This window comes from Trichechus manatus, unplaced genomic scaffold (genome assembly GCF_000243295.1).
Source record: "Trichechus manatus latirostris isolate Lorelei unplaced genomic scaffold, TriManLat1.0 scaffold00024, whole genome shotgun sequence".
NCBI lineage: Eukaryota > Metazoa > Chordata > Mammalia > Sirenia > Trichechidae > Trichechus > Trichechus manatus.
Genome location: NW_004443960.1, coordinates 18,890,709 through 18,900,448, shown reverse-complemented (window position 1 = coordinate 18,900,448; position 9,740 = coordinate 18,890,709). Strand labels below are relative to the sequence as shown.

The 9,740-nt window shown below is 43.0% G+C and overlaps 1 protein-coding gene across 1 annotated transcript in view; it reads left to right on the top strand.

Moving 5' to 3' along the window:
* The window catches only part of DNAH3 (dynein axonemal heavy chain 3), a 206,223-nt gene continuing 196,483 nt past the window's right edge, over window positions 1–9,740 (top strand). The window contains exons 1-3 of the mRNA XM_023728516.1: window positions 1–646; window positions 5,234–5,338; window positions 6,136–6,358. Of these exons, the coding sequence (XP_023584284.1) occupies window positions 608–646; window positions 5,234–5,338; window positions 6,136–6,358 (367 nt within the window). The 5' untranslated portion in view covers window positions 1–607. The remainder of the gene's footprint in view (window positions 647–5,233; window positions 5,339–6,135; window positions 6,359–9,740) is intronic.

Below are 9,740 nucleotides of genomic sequence, written 5' to 3'. Positions count from 1 at the left end.
AAGGGAGAGACCAGGACATGGAGACAGGTCAAGCCCAGTCTTGTATTTGGGCACGGCAGAGGCCCCTCCTTCCCTTAGCAACAGACGCTGAAACCTAGTTACTGGCCCCAAGACCTGTGTAAAACAGCCCAGGGAGGAGGAAGGAGAAGAGTGGAGGCTGCCAGGGGGTTGTCTGGTGGGGTGCTTGCTCCCTCTTCTCTCAGTATTAGTATGTAATTTTGCTGACATTTTTACTCTACAGTGAACTTGGTGTTTTCCTGGAAAAGTTCTGAGAAAAGAGCCACTTAGTGGAAAGGAAGGGTGGCTGTTGCAGAAGGACTAGGTATTGGAGCAAGAAAGCCCAGCAGAACCGCAATGCTGTCTCTTCGTTCTCCATCTTCCCTTTCTCTCCTCTTCTACCAGGGAACTCCTCAGGAGGATGAAGTCTATGACCTCAGAGAGGTGGCCCTGTGAACAGAGCTTCCAGAACATCACAGAAAGTTCCATTTTCTGTGTCATCCCCATTATGCTATAAAGAAGGGTGAATTTCAGAGCCACTGGTCAGAGAGGAGCATCCCTGGAGAAACTGAGTGCTCTTTATTCATTTTTTTTGATAGGTCTAATTAAAATGGATACCATGAATGACATAGATTGCTCATCTCAGAGGGTAAGTATGACTTTTAAGGCATATTTCTCCTTTTTACCTGTATTTTCATCATGTAGAAGATTTGGAGCCCTGTTGGTGCAGTGGTTAAGAGCTATGGCTGCTAAATAAAAGGTTGGTAGTTCAAATCCACCAGCTGCTCCTTGGAAACCCTGTGGGGCAGTTCTGTTCTGTCTTATAGGGTCACTATGAGTCAGAACTGACTCGACAACGACGGGTTTTTAGAGGATTTGAGAGTGGGTGGGGAGGGGAGAATGTTTCTCTCATAGACCAATTGCTGTGTTAGAGTCTCTTGACTGAGCAAGTATGTTAACCACATTTTTATGTTATAACCTTTGAACTCTGCTTTGTCTGAATACATCTTCAAGTTTTGCTGTGAAAAATTTAAGAATAGATGTCTGTTGTTCTTTTCCCTACCCTTCCAAGGCCATTAGATCATAAATATATATTCTATCCACCAATTCCCAACTCTGGCTGCACATCAAAATAACATAGAATCTTGGCTTCTACACCCAAAGGTTCTGATCCAGAAGTTTTGGAGTGGGGCCCTGAAATCTGTATTTTTAATTAGGCCCCGAATGATTGTGGTATAGCAGGTCCTCAGAGAGGCATTTGAGAACTGCCTTCACAAAGGAGATGCAAACGTGTAGTCATAAATAAGCCTCCTGAAATTAATAGTTTTACCCAATCTGGGTGCCAGAATCCTAGTTGTAAAAAAGCCAAGATCCACTGGGTTGCTATACATTAAAGAGCCCAGAGGAGCATGTTAAAATGAAACTTTATGAAATTAAAATGAATTTGTTGCTAATGACTGAGCCCACACCCTCAAATGAAATCCAGGGCTTTAAACTGGTTCTTCCCAGTTTAGTCATGACTGAAGCAATAAAACTGGAAAGACCTGAATTTTTAAAAATATGGGTGATCCGGAATGATAACTGGGTCGAAGCCCTGGAATGGGAGACTCAGAAAAGGCGTAGTGAGCCCTTTCAGGAGCCTGATGTGTGAGACTGGATTATTAACAGGACTGTGGAGAGCAACACAAATTCAAAGTGCTGTGGTCAGCTGCCATCTTTGAGCGGGGCACTGCTGTTTCTGACTCTGTTCAAAATCTGCTCAAAAGAGAGATTTGATTGCTATGTAACGTGTACACTGCCCTTGTTTTCTAAGAGGGAGATTAAGTTTCCAGCAGGGCTTCAACCAACTATGGCTTCAACCCATAATTTTTCCCATTGTGGTTATCTTTCCAGTTCACCCAAATTTGGAAAATTTGGGTCTTTTCAGATTTCACTTCCTTGGCCATGACTGAACTGGGAAGAACCAGTTTGAAGCCCTGATGAAAATCTCTAGCAATTTATCATAGAGAAGAGTTAAGTATTAATAATTTTCACAGATCATTTTGCGTAGTTAGGTAGTTTAAAACCTCCATCTCCTCCCCTTGAAGGTGTCACAAAGAATTTTTAGGCAGATATGATCAAGAAAACTCTCTTTGTTCTGTTCTGGAATTGATTTCCAGATCTGCTTATCTTGTGTGTGTCCCACGTCTTCCTGTCCCAGGACTGAGATGTTTTCTGCTATCAGGGCATTGCCGACTCTTTGTGTGTAAGTCTTAGTCTGTACCTATGAACTAGCTCAAAGTTTGAGTTTCCACCAGGTTTCTGCAGAGGCTGTGCTTCTCTCCATTGTGCTCCACAAAATGCTCATGGTTTACTTTCTTTATATTCCATGACTGGTTTATCTGTCTGTTTGTATAATGTAGTATCTCTGTTCTCTAACCTGGGCACTCAGTTATTGAGTTAACTTTCTCTGTGCCTATTCCATGGATCACAATCTCTCAGTATGGAGAAAATTATAGAATTTTAAAAAACAGAATTATAATTCCAACTGGCTTAAACCCCAAAGGGAAACTATGAGCTCAGGTAACCAAGAAGTCCAGGTTGAGTCCAGAGGTCCAGTTGATGTCATTGGGAGTATGTCTTTCTCCTTCTGGTGGCTCTGCTTCTTTCCATGTTAGCTTTATTCTAAGGCAAGCTTGCCCCCACATAGGGCAGAGATGGCTGCTGTTAGCCCGAGTCATAAATATCTTCATAATCAGTGACCCTAATAAAAGGAAAGTGCCTTTTTCTCAATAGCTCTAGCAAAGTATCTGGAAAGACTCTGAGCAACCCAGTTTGGGTCACATGCCTATCCCTGAACCAATTGCTGTGTCTAGGAGGATGGAGTATTCTGATTGGTCAGGCCTGTGGTACATGGCCTGCCCTGGAGCCAGCGCCTGGGATCAGACCCACTTTACAACTTGTCTATTTCTTTTGGTAGAATGAGTTACTTCCCAATTGGTTTTAGGGCTGAGATCAGGTTTACCCTATACTGAGCAGAATCATGAATGCCAAGACGCTTCCGGAATATTAACATCCTCCTTGACTGCAGAAGGTCAGGGTCTTTTGGTTTAACTACTTACTCCCACTCTTGTTGTAACTTACTCAGGATGCCTGAATTTTGTGGTGTTTGATTGTTGCTCTTTTAATGAGGATTTTTGTTTGAAACAGATTTAAAAGCTAGGCCAAGAGAAAGGTTCCCACTGACACAAACCCTTCTTGCTTGCAAAGACAAACTACAGACAGCTCTTACTTGTCAGGATTTGCCTTCCATCTGGGATCCTGAAGGAAATCATGAATGACTTCATATTCCTGAAAGTACTGCTGCCAAAATCTTCCTTGGATGGTATGGTATCTGATTTGGATGACCAGGTTCCTTTTAGGTTGATGCTGGATTTTTCCATTTTGTTCACCTCAACAGTGCTGATTTTACAGTAATTTCAGTAGTGAAAGAGGGGACTCATGGAGGTCATAAGTTCTCAGATCCCTGAAGTTGAGGTCTATAGCAGAGAGACAGGATGCAGTGATTTAAATCAACATTGCAAGTTCTTTAAGTTGAAAACAACAGGATCAATGGTTCCTAAACTCTTCATATTTGAGGTAGGGGTCCAAGCATCTCTGCTTTTAATAAAGTTCCATCGGTGAGTCCGATGCGCCATGAGTTTTGAGGACCAGGGAATATATTAGGCCATTTGATCAATACACCTATTCTGTGTTTTTAAAGATCTCAGGCTCAGTACACATCTAACGGATCCCTGGTGGCACAGCAGTTAAAGCACTCTGCTGCTAACCGAAAGGTCAGCGGTTCGAACCCACCAGTAGATCCTCGGGAGAAAAGTCCTGGTGATCTGCTCCCGTAAAGATTACAGCCTAGAAAACCCTATGGGGCAGTTCTACTCTGTCCTATAGGGTCGCTGTAAGTTGGAGCCAACTCGACAAACAGCAACAGTAACCTTCCTAAAGTAAGTTGCCGTGTAACTTTTCACTGTGTTCGGCTGCAGAGTGGCATGCATGGAAAAGCACTGGCCTAGAAGTCAAGCTGCTGCTCTTGTCGGGCTGGGATGTGTTACCTACCGTCTCTGAGCCTTAGTTTCTTCAGGTAGAATATGGGTGTAAAAACTCTTATCGGGCTGTACAGTGCCTGGCACATAATGATTTGGAACAATGGTAGATACTGTTGTTTTATTGTTGTTATTTAGTGAGGTACATGCTCCAGGGGAAATGATGAAGGTTAATTTGAGTCAGCAATGAAGAAGGGGTTGACTGGTGATAGGGGTGGCTAATAGCTGAGTCATATGCCTCCCTTATTATCCTACCTTGACATAATTTGCCTACCCAAGTAAACAAAACTCATATACTTATGTCCCATCTTACATAGGAGTTAAGTCCAAAGTCATTGCCTAAGGTGAAAATTCCAGAGAACCATCATGACCCTTGAAAGTCCCTCAAACCATCTTTAAAGTGTATTCCAGCAATACCTGTTAAGAAGCCCAACCCAGGAGTTTTCATCCAATGTTGGAACAAATTTCATTTTCTCCACCCCAGCCCCAGGTGACGTAGTTGTCTTGCACATAGGGGCTGGATCATAAGCCAAAAACATGGTACAGTTCAACACTTACAGTCACTTTCAGCTCTGCAGGTTGCTTACCCTGGGAAAGACACTTGGGACTTGAAGTGACCAGGGTAGCCACAAGTTCACACCTCCTACCTGAGGCTTACTCCTGAGTACACCCTCACTGAATGGAATGGTGGCCTCAAACACCCACACTATTTAAATTATATTTTGTTCTTTTCCCGGAAGCAGAGAGAGTTGCTTGTGTGTTACACATATAAAATGCAACACCACTGGATAAGCAAATTTTTATTTGGAACTTTGCATATGTGAAATGCAAGAGCCTTTTTTTTTTTAAGTCAACCTCTTTAGTCATAACCCAGGGTAAGATAGCTGGGAGTCCTCCTCAGAATTTAGCCTCTTCTTGGGGAAAAAAAAAAATCTCCGGATTTGCTCATAGAGGGGAAGTCAAGGGGAAGATGCTGGAGGAGAGAGAGAATAATGGTTCAAAAAAGAAAAATACAGAATATATGAGGAAGGTGCTTGCTGGGCAGAACTCTGTTTCTGAAACCTTTTCTGGGGACCTCTTTACTCCTTACCGTACTCTCAGAGGCTTAGAAAGCTTTCCTGATTCCTGAAGAGTGACTTTATTCCCATTTCCCGCAGATCACCAGAGATGACTCGATACATCACATGAGCCACTCCCAGAAGCGGCCGGAGCTGCCCCCTCTGCCTGTTTCTGCCAACGAGGAACCGTCTGAACTCTATCGGGTACGCTCAGCTGGCTGTCACAGTTCTGCTGAGGGTGACGAGGTGCCCTACCACCTAGGCATTCAGTGGTTACTACTGGTGGAGCAATCAGACTTGACGAGTGCGATTAGGGCCTTTGGTCGTTTCTGCCACCGGAAGAGGCTACAGCTGTGTAGGAGAAAGAGCCATGCTGTCGTACAAAGATGAGTTAGAATCTGGCCTTCCCTGCTTACCTGTTGCGTTATTTAAACTCTCTGAGCTTCTGTATCTTCAGTTGTAAAATGCTGGTGACTATATCTACCTTATAGCCATCTCTTTAGGGAATAGAGTCCCTGAGTTAACACTCAGCTGCTGACTGAAAAGTGGGAGGTTTGAGTCCACCCTGAGGTGCCTCGAAAGAAAGGCCTTGAGATCTACTTCTGAAAAATCAGCCATTGGAAACCCTATGGAGCACAGTTCTGCTCTGACACACATGGGGTCGCCATAAGTCAGAATTGACTTTACAGCAACTACCCTTTTACCCGTAAGGAATAAAGGCAATAGATATAGATTATTTAACTCACGAATTTATCGTGTATTGAATGCCAACTGTTATCCTTTCCATTAGAAATCCTGCTTGCAGTAATCAGAGAAGTAGAATTGGGATCCTTTCAGAAAGTGTTTTCATGGATAGTGAGGTTAGATGTGCAGAAGGTAGAAACACAGTCTAAGGCATATGGGACTCCATGAGTCTCATGGCAAACAGAGCCCAGACCCCACTGAGGCCAGACTTCCTGAGGGAAGCCTCATCACGTCTCCTCTGCATTTCTTCCTTGTAGACTGTCATGTCACATAGCTTTTATCCCCCCTTGATGCAACGTACATCATGGACTCTGGCTGCCCCCTTCAAAGAGCAGCATCACCACCGTGGACCCAGCGACTCCATTGCCAACAACTATTCCTTGATGGCCCAGGACCTGAAGCTGAAGGGCCTGCTGAAGATCTATCAGCCGGTCACCATCAATGTCCCTAGGGAAAGAAACCTTCAGGGCCTGCCACCAGGTATTTGGAAGCAGAGTGAGATTTCTAATCCTGGGTTCTAATCCCAGCTGTACCTCTTACTGTAGCTAACTTTGAATAACCTTTTAGAGTCTTAGTCTCCGCATCTGTGAAATGGGAATGATTATAATGGCTAATGTTTATGGACCATTTATCATATACTGGCATCCCTGGGTGGCACAAACTGTGAAGTGCTCAACTGCTAACTTGAAAGGTTGGCTGTTTGAGTCCACCCAGAGGCACCTTGGAAGAAAGGCCTGGTGATCTACTTCCAAAAAAATCAGCCATTGAAACCCCTATGGACTCAGGTGGCCCAGCCGTATCTCCTGGGCAGAAACATTAGAAAATTAACAATTATCTTGGAAACATGAATATAATGGATTGTATCCCCTTCGCTATATAATGGTTAAGATTCCTTTCTGTCTTTGCATTCTCTTTAGCTGATTGCCTGTGATACATCACGTTCTGGTTTAATGCTTATTCAACAATAAAACTTTTCTTCCTCTTCTAAAAAAAAATGAAAAGAAAACCGTATGAAGCACAGTTCTACTCTGATACACATGGGGTCGCCATGAGTTGTAATTGACTCATCTACAACTGGTTAACTGGTTTATCATATATCAGGACCTATTGTATGTACTTGTGTTATCTATCGCTGTGTAACAAATTACTCCAAAAGTTAGTGGCTAAAAACACTAAACATTTATTATCTCGCAGTTTTTGTGGGTCAGGACGTGGTCCACAGATGTGGTTTAGCTCTGTGGTTCTGGCTCAGAATCTCTCACAAGCATATAGCCAAGGTGTTGGCCAGGGCCACGGTCATCTGAAGGCCCAACTGGGGAAGGATCCTCTTCCAAGCTCACTCATGTGGCTCTCACCAGGCTTCAGGTCCTTGTTGGCTGTTGACCAAAGACATCAGTTCCTTGCCACCTGAGTCTCTCCATAGGGCAGCTAGCTACATGGCTTCTGGCTTCCCTCAGAGCGAACACACGAGAGAGGAAGAAAGAGCACCCAAGATGGAAACCATAAGTCTTTTTGGAAGTTAGTCTCAAAAATGATATCCCACCATTTTTGCCATATTCTGTTCGTTAGAATCAAGTCACCAAGTCCAGCCTACACTCAAGGGGAGGGGATTACACAAGGGCATGACTACCAGGATGTGAGGCTCATTGGGGGCCATCTTGGTGGCTGCCAACCACAGTACTGTCTACGTATTAGTTTATGTAATCCATCAGGTACATATCCACCTGCTTAAGGGTATCCTGTAGTAATTCACGTTAGACGTCAGTTGGAGCCTGTTTGCCTTCTGTCTCAAACTCATTTTCACATTTTTCTCTCTGTGCTGTGTCTGGGTGAATTCCTCAGTTACATTTGATTCATTAATTTGCTTTTCAACTCCCTTTAGTCTTGAGTTTTTCATGTCTAAGGAGTGTATTTTATTTTTTAATGATTTTTTTTTTCATTTTCAGATTTTTCTAATTGGTTCTGCTTGTGGGTTACCCCCCACCCCCAAATTTCTTATTCTCTTCTTATGGGCATAGTCCTTTCAATATCTCTTTGAGAATCTTAAACATTTATTTTGGAGCAATATTGATGATGGCTGTGTTATTTCCGTTTTGTGAATCCATCCCTCAGTTGTTGAATTTGTTGACTGTCTTTGGAAGTATTAGTTTTTCTTGTGTGTTTTGATGTTTCCGCTTGCAGGCTGATACTGAGAGTTTTTCCTCTTCTTACTGCATACATCTCTCTCTCTTTTCAATTGAATTATAATCATATACAATAAAATGCACAAACCTTATGGGTTCAGTTCAATGAGTTTTTTTTTTTTTTTCTTTTCAGTGTGCTTTAGGTGAAAGTTTACAGCTCAAGTTAATTTCTCGTTAAAAGATTTATACACATATTGTTTTGTGACATTGGTTGCAGTCCCCACAATGTAACAGCATGTTCCCCCTTTCCACCTGAGTTTCTCGTGTCCATTCGTCCAGTTCCTAACCCTTCCTGCCTTCTCGTCTTGCTTTTGGGCAGGAGTTGCCCACTTGGTCTCATATATTTGATTGAACTAAGAAGCCTGTTCCTCACATGTGTAATTGTTTGTTTTATAGGCCTGCTAATTTTTGTCTGAAAAGTGGGCTTCGGGAGTGGTTTCATTTCTGAGTTAGCAGAGTATTAGGGGGCCATAGTCTGGGGGATTCCTCCAGTCCCTGTTAGACCAGTTCAATGAGTTTTGACAGTCGTTTATATGTGTAGCCACCTCCCAAAGAAGATATAGAGGATTTGCATCACTAGAGAAAGTTCCTTTGTACTCCTTTCCAATCAATTCTCTCCCCAAACCCACCTCACCCACCCCACCCCGGAATAACCACTTTCTGATTTCTCTCACCATAGGTTAGCTTTGCTTGGTCTTACATATAAATGTAATCATACAGGGTGGACTTTTTTGATACATCCTTCTTTTTTTATTGTGATAAATGTATGGTAACACAACATTTGCTATTTCAGCAGCCTACACAGGAAAGTCATGTTCTTCAACCATTACCCTTAACCTTTCCCGAATTTTTCCATAACCCTTAACAGAACCTCAGTGTCCCCTAAGCATTGTGACACACCCTTCTTAATCTAGCTTTTTTTCTTATGCCTTCAGCTGGCTCCTTAGAATCCCAGATCAGTACCAAGTCTTATACAGATTCTTGGGGCTCCCATCACAAGGTAATATTTGGGATCTAGTCAATCTGGTCCCTGCGGCAGTGAAAGGCTTGATATAGTTGCTGTCAGCCTTTGTCTGCTATCTCTAGCCACAGTGTGAATTCAGGATGCATAGACTTCACCCCCATGACAATGCTGCTGTCTTTTAGCCTGTCTTCATGGGTGGGGAAGCCTTGCTTCAGTCCCTGGCTTAATGGCGTGAGCCTGGTTCTGGTTCCCCATAGTCGTGATGTGTTTTGGGATTCCCCCCATTATCATACTCCCAGCTACTTATGCCTGCTGCTGGAACCAGAAGTCAATGAGTTTGTGACTTTTTCCCCACTTCACCCTTTTTGTTTTATTTCAGGACCACAGAGAAGAACATCTTGTCGAACACCGCAATGTCTTTTTAATTTTTTTTTATTGTACTTTAGGTGAAGGTTTACAGAACAAATAGTTTCTCATTAAACAGTCAGTACACGTATTGTTTTAAGACATTGGTTAACAACCCCACGACGTGTCAACACTCTCCCTTCTCGACCTTGAAGGACCTTTTTCTTTTGGTGAAAATATACATAGCCAGAGTTACACCATTGCAGAAGTTTTTACATGTACACTATCCTTTTCCAAATTATTCCATCACCATTATCTTCAACTCACTGCCCCCTAGGCTTCCCATCAAACCTTTTGAGTTGCTGTTGTC